The 18,588-nt window shown below is 47.6% G+C and overlaps 7 protein-coding genes across 7 annotated transcripts; 2 read left to right on the plus strand and 5 right to left on the minus strand.

The window, feature by feature from the left end:
• Positions 1–494: 494 nt before the first annotated feature.
• On the minus strand, positions 495–1,817 carry M438DRAFT_385449 (uncharacterized protein; the record flags this gene model as incomplete). The annotated part of the gene is made up of 3 exons (XM_029908971.1): positions 495–951; positions 1,019–1,421; positions 1,526–1,817. 3 exons carry the CDS (start codon positions 1,815–1,817, stop codon positions 672–674), a joined length of 975 nt encoding a protein of 324 aa, XP_029756837.1. The 3' UTR covers positions 495–671.
• Positions 1,818–3,177: 1,360 nt separating this feature from the next.
• On the minus strand, positions 3,178–3,990 carry M438DRAFT_280984 (cyanamide hydratase; the record flags this gene model as incomplete). Its single annotated transcript, XM_029901202.1, has 2 exons — positions 3,178–3,680; positions 3,765–3,990. 2 exons carry the CDS (start codon positions 3,988–3,990, stop codon positions 3,178–3,180), a joined length of 729 nt encoding a protein of 242 aa, XP_029756838.1.
• Positions 3,991–5,054: 1,064 nt separating this feature from the next.
• Positions 5,055–8,552, plus strand: M438DRAFT_385461 (UDP-Glycosyltransferase/glycogen phosphorylase; the record flags this gene model as incomplete). Its single annotated transcript, XM_029908972.1, has 5 exons — positions 5,055–6,039; positions 6,088–6,196; positions 6,250–6,725; positions 6,858–7,301; positions 8,497–8,552. Coding segments are annotated over 5 exons (2,070 nt in total), but the record flags the coding sequence as incomplete, so codon positions are not given.
• A 206-nt stretch (positions 8,553–8,758) lies between these two features.
• Positions 8,759–9,790, plus strand: M438DRAFT_338627 (uncharacterized protein; the record flags this gene model as incomplete). Its single annotated transcript, XM_029904139.1, has 3 exons — positions 8,759–9,233; positions 9,290–9,489; positions 9,548–9,790. 3 exons carry the CDS (start codon positions 8,759–8,761, stop codon positions 9,788–9,790), a joined length of 918 nt encoding a protein of 305 aa, XP_029756840.1.
• Positions 9,791–11,640: 1,850 nt separating this feature from the next.
• M438DRAFT_399662 (uncharacterized protein) lies at positions 11,641–13,273 on the minus strand. Its single transcript, XM_029909430.1, has one exon. The coding sequence runs from the start codon at positions 13,106–13,108 to the stop codon at positions 11,852–11,854; it is 1,257 nt and encodes a 418-aa protein (XP_029756841.1). The 5' UTR covers positions 13,109–13,273; the 3' UTR covers positions 11,641–11,851.
• A 722-nt stretch (positions 13,274–13,995) lies between these two features.
• On the minus strand, positions 13,996–14,692 carry M438DRAFT_399663 (acetyltransferase; the record flags this gene model as incomplete). Its single annotated transcript, XM_029909431.1, has 2 exons — positions 13,996–14,496; positions 14,537–14,692. 2 exons carry the CDS (start codon positions 14,690–14,692, stop codon positions 14,152–14,154), a joined length of 501 nt encoding a protein of 166 aa, XP_029756842.1. The 3' UTR covers positions 13,996–14,151.
• Positions 14,693–16,631: 1,939 nt separating this feature from the next.
• M438DRAFT_281186 (putative MFS monocarboxylate transporter) lies at positions 16,632–18,110 on the minus strand (the record flags this gene model as incomplete). Its single annotated transcript, XM_029901221.1, has 3 exons — positions 16,632–17,545; positions 17,596–17,834; positions 17,893–18,110. The coding sequence occupies 3 exons, from the start codon at positions 18,108–18,110 to the stop codon at positions 16,632–16,634; spliced, it is 1,371 nt and encodes a 456-aa protein (XP_029756843.1).
• Positions 18,111–18,588: the final 478 nt, after the last annotated feature.

Genomic DNA, 18,588 nt, shown 5'->3' on the forward strand with positions numbered 1-18,588 from the left:
GCTCCAGCTATCAATCATTAGGAAAGTCTCTGATGACATCTGGGAGTCTGTACTACCATGGAATCATGGAGTTTTGGAGTTTTGGCGTTTTGGAATTTCTGATGAAGTCCGGAATTGACTTTCGAACTTGTTCTTTCATTCATGTCAAGCAAACCACACAAACTACATGATCTTTGAGCGAGGGGCTCAGATCACATAAGTACTTTATGTTTCTTCTATGAAAATGGAAAACCTTCTCTTGACCATCTCATCCATCTCCTACTCTTTTCTTTATTCCTTCCTTTGCCACTAAAACTCTTAGTAGAATTCGACATGGGTCAAAAGAAAGTGTGTGTGTAACGATTATACCCCATTATAAAGACATGCTCGAGATTTAGAGTCATGCAGAGGTCACACCGCTATAAAAATCCATATCTCTAACAAGGAAGAACCTCTAACCGACAGCTCACTACGGGGTAAAGTGCTACGTATGCTTGTAAAAAGGTGTTCAATAGCACGCGACTAAATTTCCAAATTGTTGCTATTTAATGCTTAATGGATGGAAGACTTCTTGGCAAAGAAAGCTACGACTGTGCTACGCATTCTTTCTTAGTACTCGAGTAGTCTTGCTGAATTCATACCCATTCATTCTAGCTAATTGAACTGCTCTGACTGACAACATCATAATCGTGCTAATCATGTGTAATGTCGGTGTCGACAGTCTTGGTAATCCTCTCTTCGACAGTAAAGGTGGAATTATCCTTAGCAAGCTCCTCGTCTGGTAGGCGCATACGCCCGTTTCGCCTAGCCATAATGTTCAATTGGTAATCATTTGTGCCAGATACCGGCGCAGCTTTACTAGCACCGAAGCTGATTGTAGTAGTGCTCTTGACGATCTTGCCAATAAGAATGGTAATGTTCATCTCAATATAGAGCTTAAGGAGGTAGGTCAAAGTGTAGAACTGAACGTTGCTATTTTGAATCCGTGTTAGCTACAACGGAAATGTGCTGGCTGAGGCCCTGTTGGAAAGAAACTCACACATAGGGACCTGGAAGAAAGATCGATCCTATCAAGATGCAGTCCAGGGAAAGTGACAGCATTGACATGCTAATGTTGAAATAGAAGAGTCGGTTGTATTTCTGGAGTCCATTGGCGATCAATTTGGTACGCACGAGATAGATGAAGTACGCGTTGAGCCCGCCATCCATGACGAGGAAGCATGCCTTTTCCGCTCGATCCCAGTGGACGTTGATAATGATCCATGTTTTGTTAATCTGGAGAAGGGCGGGAAGCCAGACAAGAAAAGCACTGATGTTAATCACGAGCGTGAGAAGACAAACAATGATCTTTAGTCTGACTGCATTTTTCCTGACCATAAGGACAGAGATTCGGTTGATGATGATCTGAAGGATGCATTGGAGCGATATGGTCCAGAAGAACACTGCGTAAGTCAGTCAAGAAAGTCCAGCAAGACTGTTCAAATCAACTCACGGATAAAGAAGAAAACCCAGAAGCTGTCGTACCGATAGATTAGTCTATGAGCACACAAGACACTGGAAAGGAACACTAACCTGGCCTTTATGGCGCCCGAAAGCCACATATATGTGATGAGTCCAATACACATGGCCGAAATCCATTCTGCCCAGATCATGATAGTATATGTGGTGAACATCTTGCCCCTCCTGCGAGCGTCGAGTGTCTGCTGGCCAGCTGTTGCTGCAGTGAACATGGCCACTGCCAGACCGAAACCAAAGATGATACTAATAACGTTCATCTCGCTCGCGCTGGGTGCTTTGGCTTCGAAATTCTTGCTCACAAGGAAACCTCCTCCCTGCATTTCATCTGTTTCGTTTGCCATAATCTGAAGCGATGTCGAGCGTAAGAGGTGCGGTTGACTTTGTTGGAGAAGTTGACAACCATAGCACGATCGACGGGACAACCTGATGTATATTCATACTCGAGGTCGCTGTGTGTCTTGGTCTTCAATTTGAGCGTTGATCTACTCGAGTAAGATACCAGGCTAGTCCACGAGGGCACGATTTTTTCGCATGTGTAAGACTAGTTGAGGATAAACCGTTCGCATGGTTAGGTAAGATTAGCCGGATCGAGACCGCTGGGAGTGGTCATCAAAGCACGTGGATCTGATGGGAAATCGAAGATGTGGTCAATAAAAATGCTTTTTGTGTCACTCCCACTCGATGGGTGATCTAGAGCCTCTTCACTGACTCGCGCTCAGCGAATCTGGACCCTCTTCACTGACTCGCGTTTAGGTGCAAAGTGTCGGAAGGCAATGGTGTCGTTAGCGCTAGCTACGATATGCTTTGATGGCTGTTGCTAGCCAACGGCGACTGCATCTTCGGCTCAGCGGCTTTGGCGACCAGATCGAACGCGCCCATCTCTGTCCTCGCTCCGAGGTCGAGTGATTCCTGGACCAAGACATGAACCGCTACAACAACAGCCGTAGCCTGATGGGCAACAATGTCGTCGACGACTTGTCCAGCTCGCCCACCCTCGGCGTCGACATGCACCAGGCATCATCTAAGCAGGACCGCGGAACCGCCCACTTCATCGCCAACACGCGCACTCTCGGCGCCACATAGCACAACACGATCGTCGACTTGGGCTCGGCCGTCCATCCTTGCTTCTTGCTTACCCGCCTCGCCTGGGCTGTCTTGCCCATGGTCGCCAACTTTCTGCTACGCCGTCATGTCAGACGCGTTACCATCAAGCAACCGCAGGCCACATGGTCCACTTCGACATCATCGACGCACAAAACCCATAATATGACCAAGCACGATTTGCTGGCCTTCCTCAACCCACCACGGGCTCGGAGCCAGAGCCCAAAAAAGCGAGACAGACCGACTGATCTTGACAATGACAACGATAGTATGGACGGAGACGGTGCCGAGAACGACAATGAATTGGACGCCGGGCCGCCAAAACGGATTCGCCATGACAGTAACAGTCGTCTTCCGTCTCAAACTCCCAACCTCTCTTTCACGATCTCAAGGGATCTCAAGGTAAAGGGCGGTCGTATTTTCTGGGGCCAGTGACAAATACCATGCCAGAAAGTCGAGCAATCCAAAACTTTGGCTTCGTACTTCGAGGCTCGATGTTACGGAGAAGCTGCTGACGCTTAGGATTCGCACATAGATCTGCTCGACATTCGTAATTTCTACTGTTGTATGGAGATCAGGCTAATAGCTGTCATCATAAGGGGCCATCAGCTCATTATGCTCGACATCGTGAGGAAATTTCTCAGTAGAAGCGGTGGTGTGGCACCAAGGCTTCACCTCCACCTCCTCTCTAATCTTCTTTGAGAAGCAACCGGACCAATTGCGACGAGGGTAATTCTTGACAACATCTTGAATCGTATCTTCATGAACATATCCGGCACGATATCCCATATTATCGAATTGGGTCGCAAGTTGTATCAGAAGGCCGACCGTGGTGATGGTGCCGGTTTCCACGGGATCTTGATGGCGTATTATCGCTTCAGCAACGCTTTCTGCTTGTCCTGCGGGAGAGTTGAATTGTTTGAGCTGATCCATGGCCAGATAACCTCCGTAGAATTCGAAAGACATGAGAGTGCCGTGAGTGTGTTTATCCACTGTCCCAATATCGTGGAAGAGACAGGTTAGTAGCCATGTCTCTGAACTAAACTTCCAGGAGGGAAATTGTTGGGTTGCGATTGCCATGCCTGTGTCCAAACACAAACATTAGCACTGCACCTCAAAAACAGCAAGGATAGCAGAGGAGTGAGGGGTACGAGGGATTAACTTACCATAGTAGAACACACGCATACTGTGATTAAACGTATGTTCGGGCAGTTCCTGCTTCACATGCTCGATTGCTGCTTTAACCAGAGCTGTACCTGGCAGAGGAATAGAAGAACAGAGTTGTGGGACAGGCTCTTTGTTGTACTTTTTGTTTCCTCCCCATTTTGCTGGATCACAGGGGAGAGAAGTCCAGCCGTATTCGGCGATCTGATCGGAGCGGGAGAGAGACATGGGTGTGGTTTGTTGGTGTTGTTGGTAAACTCGTGTGTTGGCGTAAGCTGTGGAGATAGTAGAGCCGGACAGTAGATGCGCATGAGTGAGATTTAAGAGACTTGTGTATCGGGGTTTGTAAGTTTTGGTTTTCGATGATCACGGCGAATGAGGTGGTGATAGGGCGTGATTACATCATAGCTTGTCAGCCGAAGCTTCGTCCCACACGTTCGGTCTTGGACTCCGGTCGTCCGTTGCGTGTGCCGACGACATCTTATAGCATTACCTATGGAGTCAGACATGGCTCTTGCCTGCTTATGGCTATCTTTCGACTCGTCCTATGCCTTTTGCTCTAGCATGTTTGTCGAGCTCGAGTGGACAACATCCGCGAAGGCTGAGTGTAGGCCGCGCGATGTTGGTCTTGGCAGGACAAAAACATTCGAAGAACCGACGACAGAACTCGTACAGCGTGAACACTGCAAGCACAACAACAACAACAACAGTAACAATCACAACCATCTGCAGTGCACCAAGCCATATCGAGCAGCTCCAAACTATAAAGAGAGCTTGTCTCACGATGAATCACAACACTCACAGCAGGACTCAACGCGGCCTAAAAAAGGTCAAGAGCTGATGAATACGCCGTATACGCGATGCGCAAAGCGCAGATACGCGACATACGGAGAAGCGTTTCAACAAATTCATACATTCTGTAGGTGTATGGTTCTGTGTTAAGTATTAGGTCATTCCTGCTTTCTGCTTGTGCTCTCCCACAATTCACATCTCTTCTTTTTCGAAAAAGGCCCTGTTCTTGTAACAACATGAAGAACACATATGCCGAATCCTCATTTTCTAACGATACGACGGGCTCACTACGATACGACACAACACGAGATACTCTGGTTGACAATGTCCTCGACGACGCACCTCCGCCGTACACATTAATCGCTGGCGACGGTAACACATTGACGCAGAGTGACGGTCGAGTTCGTCTGGATGTCAATTCAAAACTTGCTCGCACGCTCTCAGTATTCATCAAGGACGTTCCGGACCTAGCACCGCCGGAGTACGAAGAGGCTGTTCCCGAAGAGTTTGGAAACCAGCCACCACTCAACATTGTGATCCAGATTGTCGGTAGCCGCGGCGATGTTCAGCCTTTCATCGCCTTGGGCAATGAATTGCAAAAGTCAGGACATCGAGTGAGACTAGCAACCCATGACGTTTTTCGCGACTTTGTTACCAACTCTGGACTTGAGTTCTATCCCATCGGAGGCGATCCAAACGAACTCATGTCATACATGGTCAAGAATCCTGGGTTGATACCAAGCATGAAGACGATGCAAGCGGGAGAAATCACAAAAAAGAGAGCAATGATCCGAGAGATGCTAGATGGTTGTTGGAGATCATGTATCGAGCCTGACGACGCTACTGGGGCTCCATTCGTCGCTGATGCTATCATTGCCAACCCGCCTAGTTTTGCCCACATGCACTGCGCTCAAGCATTGTGTATCCCAGTACACCTCATGTTCACCATGCCCTGGACAGCGACAAAGAACTTCCCACATCCGCTAGCGAATATCCAGGCCAATAACGCTGAGCCCACTATGGTCAATCGGCTCTCTTACGCCATGGTCGAGTGGATGACATGGCAAGGTCTCGCAGACGTGGTGAACAGCTGGCGCGAAACAATGGATCTGGAACCTGTACCCACCACTGAAGGACCATTTCTCGCTTACACACAAAACATCCCTACGACATACTGCTGGTCAGGCGCGCTTGTTCCAAAGCCTTTGGATTGGGGTCAACATATCGACGTCTGTGGGTTCTTCTTCCGCGATATGCCTGATTACAAGCCTCCTCGAGATTTACAAGACTTTCTGGCTTCTGGACCGACACCAATTTATGTTGGCTTTGGTAGTATTGTCCTTGAAGATCCGGAGAAGATGTCGGCGATCATCTCAGAGGCAGTCAGGAGTACTGGCGTTCGCTGCATACTGTCAAAAGGGTGGGCCAGATTGCGCAACGTCTCGAATTCGCCAAACATCTTCGAACTGGACGATTGTCCGCATGGTAAGAGAGACTTCTCAATCTTCTCTTCCACTCGCTGACGATATATAGAATGGCTCTTCCAGAATGTGTCAGCGGTCGTACACCACGGAGGTGCTGGCACGACAGCATGTGGTCTCAAGAATGGTCTTCCTTCCCTAGTATGCCCCTTCTTCGGCGAGTAAGTTTTTCTTGTCGGACTTCGATCATAACATCTGCTGATAGTTGCTGCAGTCAACCATTCTGGGGCGAGATGATTGCCGCGGCTGGAGCAGGACCAAAGCCAATCCATCACAAGAATCTCACGGCTGAAAACTTGGGTGAAGCTATCAGATTTATCATCACTCCTGAAACAGCACATGCTGCCCGACAAATTGCATTACGCATGGCAACAGAGAATGGTGTCAAGACAGCAGTGCAATCTTTCCATCGCAACTTACCTCGTCAATCGATTCGCTGCGACTTGATGCCGCATCTCCCAGCAGTCTGGACGTACAAGGTATCTTCGAAGCGCACCATCAAGCTTTCAAAGCTCGCTGCAGAAGTCCTGGCAGATCACCTCAAGATTGATGGAAAAAAGCTCGGCATGAACGAGACCAGGAGCTATCTGATCGAGAACCGCAGATGGGACCCTTTGACTGGTGGAGCAAGTGCCGCCATCAGCACAGTATACAGATCTGGCATGGCCATAGGTGATGGCTTCAGCAAGGGTAAAGGAAAGGAAATCAGCAGAGATGACGACCAGCTCTTAGTTTCTGGAACCTCAACACCAAGATCAGCCAGCCGCAGCAATTCTCTACATCCCCCGAATAACGACAACGACTACCTGTCAATCCTCTCAGAATATGAAGACGACGACAGCAAGTCCATCATGACAATCAAAAGTGGAGATCTCAAGATCAAGAAACGCAAAGAAAATAACAACAACAACATAGCCAAAGGCTTCGGCAAAGCGGGCGGCGCACTGATGAAAGGCTCCCTCGTCGACATCCCCTTCGCCCTAGCCGAAGGCCTCCGCAACGCTCCCCTCATGTATGGCGACAAACCCCGCGACTTCGGCCCCGTGATCGACTGGAAGTCCGGCGGTGTAGTCGCAGGCAAAGGCCTCGTTTTCGGCATCTACGACGGCATTTCCGGTCTAGTGACTGAGCCCATCAAGGGAGCCCGCAAAGAAGGTGCAATCGGTGCTTTGAAAGGGTTTGGAAAGGGGTTGGGTGGGATTTATTGGAAACCTAATGCTGGGTTGGCTGGGTTGTTGGGGTATACGGTGCAGGGAATTTATAAGAGTGTGTATAGTGCTATCCATACGGGAACTAGGAAGGCCATTGCGAAGGCGAGGAGGGAGGAAGGGGTGTGGCTATTGGCAAGAGCGAGAGAGAACAAGGAGTTTGATCTGCGAGGGATTGTTGAGACTTTTGAACTTTTGAAGAAGGACAAGTCTGGCTTAGACTATGGTATGTAGTTTTCTGGTTAAATTGAACGGAATAGACAAGTTCCGCGATATGTCGTGCCTATCTTCAAAGTTCATCTCTTACCGTCTCCATTCCTATACATGCGTTATAAGCATCCCTCAGCCCAAATGCACCTGCCTCGTCAGTAAACCTTCCAACAAACTCCTCACTATAAAGCTTCACCGTAAAATCACCCTCAAAACACAACATCGTCGCCATCTTCTCAGCATCTTCAAACCTCACCCTCCACACTCTCCACCCATCATATTCCCCCTCTTCATCCTCCTCACACTCTCTCACCCACTGCTCTGCTTCCTCCTTAGTCATGGTATCTGCATCCCGCATCTGGAGACGCGAATAAGAATGTGCTAGGATAATAGTATTATCGCTCACACTGCGATCGTCGAGGATGGCATATTGACAAATTTCTATATCTGCTGGAAGGTTTGAAGAGTTTTCGGTGAGGAAATCGTGTATTTGGTCATAAGTAATGAAGTCGCTAGTAAAGGGTTAGATTAGGGGGGAAGTGCATAGTATGTCAAAGGAAGATTAAGTTATGTTACGGACGAGAGAGAAGAAGTTATGTTAAGGTGTACTTAGGAGTGTATTAATTGTCTACGTTACTATAAGTAAGTGTATTCTTCTTGTTCTGGTGCTTTTTTACCGATGCAGGAATTCGCGCGAGGCAAAAGAGTAGGAATGTCGACATGATGGAGATATGGAAGTAAAGTAAAGCTTTAATTGCGGTTCAAGTAGATGATGAAGTTAATTATAAGCCTTGGTTTAGGGAATGTACTTACAGGGAGAGAAGTTCAAGCTATGTGGTGGGAATAAGCATGAAAAGTGGTTCTGTCCTGAATCGTTGCCGCGGAAGGATCGATGATCATGTAGATCGTTAGAAGATCCGAACATGACTGACAACTCTGCACGAGTCATGGGATACCTTGGGTGTCATAACATAGCAGCATCGCTTTATGCATCTAGAGTTCCTGCAATGCTAGTCTGACCGAACAGTGTTGTCTAAGCTGAGATGGGGTTAGGAAAGGGACCTCAGAGTCGACTTGGTCAACAGTAGGGACTAACTGAGAAGACCCGGGCAGCCATTGCAAGTCCCAGGTATGCTGATGAAAGCCGGGATCGAGATGTATAAAGTTATTATTTAATATAGCTGCAGGGCGTAGAGAAGCTAAACATGTAGCTTGACATGACGATTATGTGACGTCGTGGGCGCCTCTAGCTAATTATAACACGACCACTACTGCGCCAGGTTTGCCCTTCTATTCCTAAAGAACATGCCTAATCTGACATCATCAATTCCGCCTATCAAAGCAATTTTTGCACTTGATGTTACCGTCGCAATACTTGCAACCTTCTTCTTCGTTGTCGCTCTACTATTGGTCGTTACCAAACTCGGCAAAAACCCCGGTGGACATGCGCGAATCGATAGCGATGCTCCGCTGAAGAATACACTTGCGACGCAAATATTTCTGGTCCCTGGAACATTCTTTTTGGCCCTCAAATACGCCGTGGTATCGGCCACTGTAGCTTTGCAGATACAGAGCAACGAGAGTGTCGAAGTCACGATAGGGTACAGCTACACTGGCTCGAACGTCTCTCCACTGGTTTCTGGTGCAAGTCACGCGCAAGTGATAGCTGGTCTATCCTTTACTGCCCAGATTGCCGAAATCATCTTCACGCTCTGCCTCACAGGTGCTGTTTGGATCCACTCACCAACAACGGCACTGGCCTTGCACAGCCATCCCGCCGGTCGAAAATCTGGAACACATTCATTTTGCTCTCGATCCTTGGAACTGGTATTGCAGCATGGGGTCTAGGACTTGATCCTGAAGAGAGTAAGCAAGTTTTTCAGTCGCCGTTCAGCTATACGACAGCTGTGCGTGATGACCAGGCAGTACGTATTGTCTACATTGTGTTCCGCGCTGTGGTCGTCTTCGCCTCTGGTAGCGTTTCGATCGAAGTCCTGAGAAAATGGATCAATCTCAAAAACAATGGCAAGCCGGGGGTGAGTGCGCAAGTCTTGTGTCATGAGTTGTCACGTTGCGTTACTGACCTGTATTCAGAACCCTGAACGTCCAGTCTTGCAAAGATTCACCTACGTTGTTGTTCCCCTGATCTGGCTTCGAGATGTATTCATCATCATGAGCATCGTCATGATTTTCGTCAGTACGGACAGCTGGATTGAGACCTCCCGTGAAGCGCTCGCATTTCTCCTTATCATTTTTGGACAGTATGCAAATCTGATTATCGTCTTTATGGTTCTTTGGGGATCCTGGAGCATGGGAAACTCTCTCGAAACTTCTTAGAAAGATAGATTACACATCGTCCTTACGAGCTCCACACGACTGGATCCGTATATATCATCCTTGGTCTTTATCTGGTAATCTGGTGGCAGCTGATTAGCCCAAGCCTCATCATCACAAAATCTCAACTACTCTTGTGTTGCATCGCCATACTCACGGTTCAAGGTACCAATCTTGAATATGGTGTGAGCGCGGGCGCCGCTTGTCTGTCTATCGTACGCAAGCCGTCGAGACACTTGAAGCCAACAGCCAGGAATGGATTGAGCCACCAGAAAAGACTCCGATTGTAGAGGCCACTTTTCGCCTCTGGTGCTGAACTGCGGTAAGGTGTATGAAGCAGTGCGCCTTTCTCTGTGGCTTCCAAGACAAGAAGGGCGATTTTCAAAACAAAGGCTGAGGAGAAGACTTGAGCGACTGTCTCCAGGCCTTGTATCTCCCACAGCGTCCGGAGCTGGACAGCATCGAACAACACCGAGAAGAAGAGATAAAACTTCAGCAGTGCCGATGGGCAAATCGACTTTGTATGCTCTAGATGTGATAGTAAACACATGGAAGCAGCCCCGGTAAACGAAAGCGTCGTTTCTGCGAGTAAAAGCCTTGAACCCAATCGAGGCCCAATTCTAGGAAGATTCAGCCAAGTAAAACAAAACCCCGTCATGGAAACAAGAACCTGTTCCACAGTATTGAGGAAAGGAAAGGACTCACCTAGACTTTCTAATGTATTTTCTTTCTACTGGATGTAGACAAGACAAACACGAGTCATCTTATGGACGTTGAACAACGGTTTTACAGTATCTGAATTTACATAACAGAACCCTAATTTCCTCTCCTACTCTAGATACATATTTATCAAGACATCACCATCCATTCTCTTATCTTTATCAATTCTTGTTGTCAAGTACACAGAGATCCTTTATTCATTATATAATGCCTTCAACAACTTCCTACATATCCTACTCCCTCTTCTTCTCCATCACCGCCCTAGCCTCCTCGAAACCGTCTTCATCATACCTTGAAATCACATCTTTAACATCATTTGGAGGAGGTGGCCGTGGACAAGGTTCTTTGATGCTAAACATTACCGATCCCCAAACAAAAACAAAAACCACCTGTGAGCACAACTGGACTGTGGCGCATAGATTTTTGGATGGGCCGAAGGTCAAGGGAGAGACTCCACCTTTTGACTGGGCAAGAACCGCCTATTCTTTTTTCTCCCCCTACTCCTTCCCTACTTTTTTTCTGTTCCTCTTCTTTGAACGGGTTCAGGTAAAGAAGAATAGGGGAAAAAAAGCTAACCGTGCTTTGTTCAGATCAGTTATAATGACAAGACTTTTTCTGTCAGGTTTAATTCTTACACCAATGAATACACTTGGACTGCAGGCATTAGACATCAATACAGAGGGTATGTTATTATCCCTCTTTGCCTTTCCCTCTTCCTTCCCCTTTCTCTCCCTTCCCTCCCTCACTTATGACTGACTGCGCCTCATGTTAGCTACGGAACTTCCTGTCTCAAATCAAATGGTCCAGACTGCATAACCACATTTGCCACGGCCTCTTTCGACGGGTACACTATGCCCGGTATCGATGTGTACGACAGTTCGATCAGCGGCAACGGTGGCGATGGCTCCATGTCTCTATCTACAGATCAGACTCTGAGGGTCGATGTGTTCTATACCTGTAAATCTTGTGCTGTCAACAAGATTGTTTAGTGAAGAAGACAATTAGGGGATAGGTATAGAGGGGGCAAGATAGGGATAGGTGAAGAGAGGCATGATTTTCTGGATAAGGGTGGGTTAAAAAGACTGGAAGGATAAGATGAGATGAGATGAGAGGTACTTAGTATCTATAATGGTGTATACATAAACAACATGTAGTAGATTTTCGAAAGTTAACTCCTTCTTTTTCTCTGATGACAACAGCTGCTTTCGAATTGTACGAGCACCTTGCCTAGCTGTGCAGAGGATTCTCTTCATCTATCTGGTCTACATCCGGCCTTTCTGCGATTTTGTGAGCCTTTCCTCGCAATGCACACAGTTTACCAGTTAGTCCTCACAAGTCCTCAATCTAAAGAGCTTGTTCCTGACCCCAAGCAGGGAATGCAGGAGCAGTTGTACCATCGCAAGAATACTGAACAATGAACTTCGAATCCTGAGTCCCAGCATCAAGAACAACAGTCCCATCAGGAGCGGTGACGGAAAAGCTAAAGACAACAGGTCCACCTTGCTGCCCAAACACAAGTCTGAATGGAAGATACTGTCCAGTCTTCAGAGTATAAGTCGCACTGGCACTGTTGGCAGGCGCATCGCAGCACACTGCCTTGGCGTCAAAGTTGTTCAGACCATAGCCTCTGATTGCGTCGTCTCCAAGGTACAAGAAGGTGATATCGTCGACTTGGGAGGTGGTGAAGGTGTAGTCGCCGTCGACCTGAGCGAAGATGTATCCGCGATGGTTGAGGACGAAATAGCTAGCGGGGACATTCTTCGAGGTACCGTAAAGATTAACGTCAGAGCCGGCGGGTTCGTTGATACCGCCGACCTTGGTGGTAGTCCCACTGTAGTCGGGAGTATATGTCCAGTAGAATGACGGGTCCATTTCAGAGATCTGATCGCCCCAGGGCTCGTTGGCATAGTAAGCAAACTGAATACCCTGGTTACCACAGATCGAGGGAGTTGGACAAGACAGGATTGTTGATGTAGAGGTGGTCGGGATAGTCGTGGTTCCAGTGGTGGTTTGAGTTGCAGCAACACCAGAATAAGAGGTTACCACAGGAACATATGTCGTGCTGACATAGACAGTTGAGGTCGGGGTAGAAAGGCCAAGACAGCCGCATGCACTAGAAACAGCTGTGCAGGCAATGTTCTTGAGAAGGCCCGGGCAGCCATTGCAAGTTCCAGGTATGCTGATGGAAGCCGGGATTGAGGTGGTTGTAGCTTTGGACGAGCTGGACGAGGTGGTCGATGTGGTCTTCTCCTTTCTTTTGGCTAGGTCTCGCTTGGCAGCGCTTGGAATGCAAGTCGTGATTGTGGTAGAGGAAACATCGTACTCGGTAACTGGAGTTGCTGCAACAAAGACTGTTGTAGTAGTGGTAGGAATGATGGTGGTGATGGGTGAAGTGGCCTTGACAGTTGAAGTAGTAGTCACTGTAGAAATTCCAAGGAAAGAGGAGCAGAACGGAGAGGCGGATGGATAGGCCTTGAGCAGAACGACAACCAGGTCGACAGCAGGACAAACGTTGACAGTTCGTTCCTCGACTGGGGCTGCGAGGGTGAGAGCGAATGATGAGGCAGCCAGAAGGCCGAGATAAGCAGTTTTTCTCGCCATGATCTTCGTTCGGTGCGGTGTTCGTGTGCTGTTATGAGACTGTCGTGTTTGATGGGGTGAATGCTCATTGCTTGAGAGAAAGGCTGTCTTTTATAGACATTTTCTGCTGCAATGTGGACGAATGTGTCCTCTCACTACATTGCGGAATCCGATGACTAAGGAGCTTTGGACTCTGTGTAGCTGGAGAGTACAGCCCCCCTAGCTGATCCAGCTCGAGCCATACCATCTAGAATCTTCAACAGGTCTAAGGTCTGCCTCGGTCTTACCGAAAGATGTAAGAGCTGTTCAGCTGGACTCCGTACATGAGCTGAACGTTAGTTGCTAAGATACAGAACTCTTGCTCCAAACGGCAGCGAACCGGTGATGATCGTTGCGCGTGCACAGTTGTCGCCTGGCTGAGGAGTCGGCGAGTCGAGGGCCAGAAACTCACAGAGCAGTTCCGCATGATCAGCTCCATTACCTGTTCCGGCCAAACTTAACTATAAAACGCTTGTGTGATGCGGCTTACAGCGAATCGATTGTTCCGGTAAAAAAATTATACTATGGATAAATGGTTAGCTCCCGCGGAGGCCGTGCACCTGACAGCTGCAGCCTATAAGTCGTGCTATTTAGCGACCACCACTAAGGTTCGGCAGTCAGTCGACGATCTTTACTAGCTACTGCAGGGGGACAAGCAGAACTTGCGATTTATGCTGATCCCAAATCCAGAACTCGAAATGACCGTCAGCCTCAGCTCCAAGATTGATGCCAGCTTCCGGTCTCTCCGTCCAACACACAAGCGAGATGTCGCTTTGGCAAACAAGCCAAAGAAAGAAAGATGAGAAGGACGTTTAACGTCGCAGAAATATTTCTACCGAAGGATGATTGACTTTGCCGGAGGTCCTCAGAGCAGTTTCCAGAGTGATATAGGCGACGACGTGTCTCATGAAGAGGTAATGAAGCATTGCAATACTTGTTGTTGATAGGAGTCGAGCAACAAGATCATGACCCAACTGAGAAATATTTCCAGCTTTCGGATGGCGCGAAAATCCCGCTCTCGCCTCTCAAAGCGGCTTGAGCATGACCAAATCGGTCTGCGTCTCCTTTCCAATCACAAAGTCATGCGTCCCCACCGTCTTGAACCCAAGCTTCTCATAAATCTGAATGGCCTTTTGGTTTTTCTCATAAACTGCCAACCACAAATTCTCAAAGCCTTGCTCTTTGGCCTCTTTCTCTACGCTGGAAGCTAACAGCTTTCCCACACCACGTCCCTGAGCTGAAGGGTGCAGATAAATCCGTTGAAGCTCGACTTGCTTTGGTATGTCTTGGATGCATGGTTCAGGAGGTCCTCGAGTCAGAAGAGCAAAACCGAGGATTTGATCTTCGACATCCGTTACGACTATCATGTCCTTTTGGGGGGTTCTCGATTTCCTTAGTTGTGGCTTTTACGCTGTAATTTTCTTCCAGATAGGCTTTTAGGTCGTCAGGCTGCAAACCTGGGCCAAATGTGACTGTAAAGACGTGGGTGCCTAGTTCTGCCACCGCTTGCGCATCCTGAGGGGTAGCTTTGCGGACATTGAATGATTCAGACTGGGAGGTTGCCATTTTGTGTGATCTTCATGTGATATGGACCAGAATTTATGATGGAATGGGAGTCGTGAATGCTCTGTTAGAATGCTAGTCTGAAAGAAAGATGAAGTTGTGGATTTTTTGTGAGAAATGCAAGACTGCTGCAAGCGCAAAAGGTTTGGTGTTCACAAGGCGTCGCGTCGCGGAGGGCGCCTTGCCAGAAATCTGTGTCACCCAACGTTCACAAAATTGACGTCGCGATATCGCGATGCGTGAACCATACATACAAGTACCGACGAGAGATCGGAGAGATGTGCAAGAACTTGTCATTGGCGGACGGCGGCGCACATGCTTGCAACATGCTGCGAAAGGTCGAGATGAACGTTAGTGCACGCAGACTTTTGGCACAAGCTCTAGAGAAGTACCTCGTTACGGGGCGCAGTGTCGTCTATAGTTCCTCGTTAAAAGTCTCCGCGTAGCCCCGCTAGCCACCCTAACCACCTAATGCGCTAACCCGTGCGCCGTACTTAATTTGTATTGGATCCTTACTAAAATTTAATATGTTATACGGGTAATATTAGGCTTCAAATGGGTTGAATTTTAGGTTTAATACTTAGTATACTACCCCTTTACGGCGATATACGCCGTAATGCGGTCCTATATTAACTCGGCTAGTCGCATTACAATTCTCTTGTTAATAGCTTTAAATGCATAAACTAGAGCATCTTCTATACGTTAGTGGATCTATTCCTTAGTTCTACCCTAAGTTTTGTAGTCTAGATACAGTTAGTAGAGCTTCTATTTAAGTAGCGACCACATATGTTTAATAGGGTTTAAATCTAGAGAGTACGGTAGCCATTTAAGAAGCAATTATATCCTCCGTTCGCGTAGCCATTTAGTAGTTTTTCTAGCAGTGTAAATAGGGGCGTTATCCTACATAAAGATGCTATTATCTTCGAGGAAAGGTATAAGGCCGAAGGTAAGGGCCTTAATATAGCTATTAGCTATATAGCCTTATTTATTAGCCCTTATATCGCGCTTCATAATAATAAGATCTAATGTTTCGTAGGCTAATATTGCTCCCTATACTATAACACGTATATCCTTACTCTTATTTATAGGAATAACTATATCTTTGTCAAAGGCTTATCCTATATAGCGCTAAACCTAGGTAGTCCCTTTACCGGCTCCGCGTTTAATAGAACACTTATTAGAAAAGATAACGCAAAACTATATATCGGGGGTCTAGTCCTTATAATTTTTGTACTATTATAATCGCATATCGACACTCTTCTATATTAAGAGAGGACGTTATTTTACGCGCTAGGACTCGAGTCTATAGCTCTTAAGAGTATAGTAGGCCGTCGAGTGCGATGTTTTAAAGGGAAGCTTACGAAGAAGGGTTAGATATGTCCATTTAGGGTTATTTCTATAATATCGAAGCAGTATATAAACCTTACGCTCTAAGAGGCTCTTTAGACGTCTAGAACGAGGAGCTAACTATTAGTGGTAGCGCGTAGAGCTTAATTAAACTATCTTAGAAATAGTACGGTTTAGGACGCTAGAGAGCTCCTTAATGCGACGGCTCGAGTAGCTAAGTTTAGAGGTAGTAACGAGGGCCGCGCGCGACGTAGGATAATACTCCTAGCTACGGCGACGATTTTATAAGATTATTAAGAGTAGAGAGGCTATGTTAGTGTTATTATAGTTATTTAAAACGAGAGGGTTGTCGCGTTAGTAGGGTAGCTCGCGAAGCTACGCGGAGACTTTTAACGAGGAACTATATCTTGTTAAGCATCCGAGTAGACCTACCTAGTACGGTTAGTGTAATCGCTTATGCTTCTAATCGTTGGTAGACTCTTTCATTACCAACATCGCACCAAATTCGATGTGACTCACTGTGACATCTCAAAATACCATACACGCAGCTGGCGCGGTGAAGACTATAACGAGACATTGGATCATGTCCAGGAAACTAATATACCGCTAGAAGCCTCCATCCCACACTCGCGCTCTTCGCTACCAGGAACATGACGAAACTCAGGACGTACAGAATGCCAGTGAACACTATCAAGGCCCAGTAGTCTCCATCGCATGCGCTGATGATGGAACCACCGATAGGTATGCCAATCAAGCAAGCAATGCTTACCACAGAGAAACAAGTCGCATAATATCGCCCATAACTTTCCGTGGGACAAAGTCTGCTGATACACACGGGCGTGATGCTGATATTCGTGCCGCCGGCAATTCCAATGACGATAGCGAAGACGATAATCCCGGGTTTCGTATGACCGAAGGGCAACCAGACAACGAAACAGGCGATGATTGAGAGGAAGGTTGCTATGGTGTTTGTGTTGAAAGCGCCAATGCGGTCAGCATACCATCCTGGCAGAACACGTCCAAAGAAAGATCCAGCGTTCATGATTGTCAAGATGTAGAAGCTGAAGCTTTCGCCGAAGCCTTGAGCCCGCGCATAGGAACTGATGTATCCGATGGGGATAAAGAGTGCGAACTCCATCAGGAAGACGGCGATCGTGGTGTACAGGAATGGTTTTTGTTTGAAGATCTTGGGATCTGGGTGAATGCTGGCGTTTTCCTTCGGTGGCAGTCTTGAACGGACGAATATGAGGGCGAGACTCAAAAGGCCGAGACACAGGAAGCCGTAAATCCGTATGCCCCATTCCCAGCCGAGAGATGGGTTTGAGAAGAGGCTAGTGAGCATCAGAGGAGCCACAATACCTCCAATCGAGCCGCCAGCGCTCGCTATTCCGGTAGCGAACCCACGACGTTCACGGAAGAAGTGGCCTACTGAGGCGAGACATGGCGTGAATAAGAGGGAACAGCCAGTCCCATTGAGCACTCCAAACACCAGGATGAAGTGCCAGTATTCTGCAAACTGTTAGTCACTGCTCTGGAGTTGTATATCCAATCTCTCTTACCAGTACAAATGCTGAAGAGCATCTGTGCCGCCACAACGCAGACGACGCCAGCAGCAATGAGCCACCGAGGGCCGTATTTGTCAAAAATTGGACCAATGTAGATACCACAGAAAAATGCCAGGAATGTATACAGAGAGAAGATCCAGCCAATACTGCTTTCGCTGTAGTCTGCAAGTTGATGTGTCGAGATGTAGGATTGGAAAACAGCAATGGTGTTGGTAATTCCTAATCCGGCAAACCTACGGGCCATTGTCAGATTGAAGGATACATAGGACGAATGTGCTGGAGCAAACTCACAGTCCTGCCCAAGCTCCAAAGACGACAAGCCAAGCTTGTAGGCCACCCTCAGGAAAAGGAGGCTCCGGCTGCAAGGGTTCGGTAGACACCGATTTCTCGAGTGATGCAGCTTCAGGATCATGTCGTTTTGACACATCTGGCGAATGGTCGTGTTTTTCTTGTGCGCTCGAAGAGAGTGCTGTATCTGTGGCGAGTGGAGCCTGTAGGGTCTCAGCCATCTTCCCGACGGCCATGGCGACTCTTGTGCAGGTATAAATGACGACGAAAACGCAGGCTAATTTCAGCAAGACAACAAGTAAGAAGTGTTGGAGGGTAACATAGTGTTTTGGGCAGACTTGTTATCCGCTTCAGGAGCCAAGCTCTGAATGTCGCCATGCGTGCCGTTGCGATGACTAAGAGGTGATTTACAGTTCCTGTACGAAACCCGTTCAGTCGCGGAGTACTTGTAGATGGTCAACCTTGAGGTTGACAGACCAGAAGGACAAGAATGCTCCCGTGGTAAAGGTGTTAGTGTTTAAGCAACAGTCTGATAGGGTCAACGCGGACAAACAATTGATTGTCAATTCACCGTGAACATCGCAAGCATCTATTCAAGCATCACGTCGATGTGGCTGAACCCTGCTTGTTGTATGCGATACGGTAAATACGGTTGACCTCTGCAGAATAAAGCTCCGAGCTCGGACACATGTCGTTCAC

Source organism: Aureobasidium pullulans (assembly GCF_000721785.1).
Source record: "Aureobasidium pullulans EXF-150 unplaced genomic scaffold scaffold_23, whole genome shotgun sequence".
NCBI classification, from domain to species: Eukaryota; Fungi; Ascomycota; class Dothideomycetes; order Dothideales; family Saccotheciaceae; genus Aureobasidium; species Aureobasidium pullulans.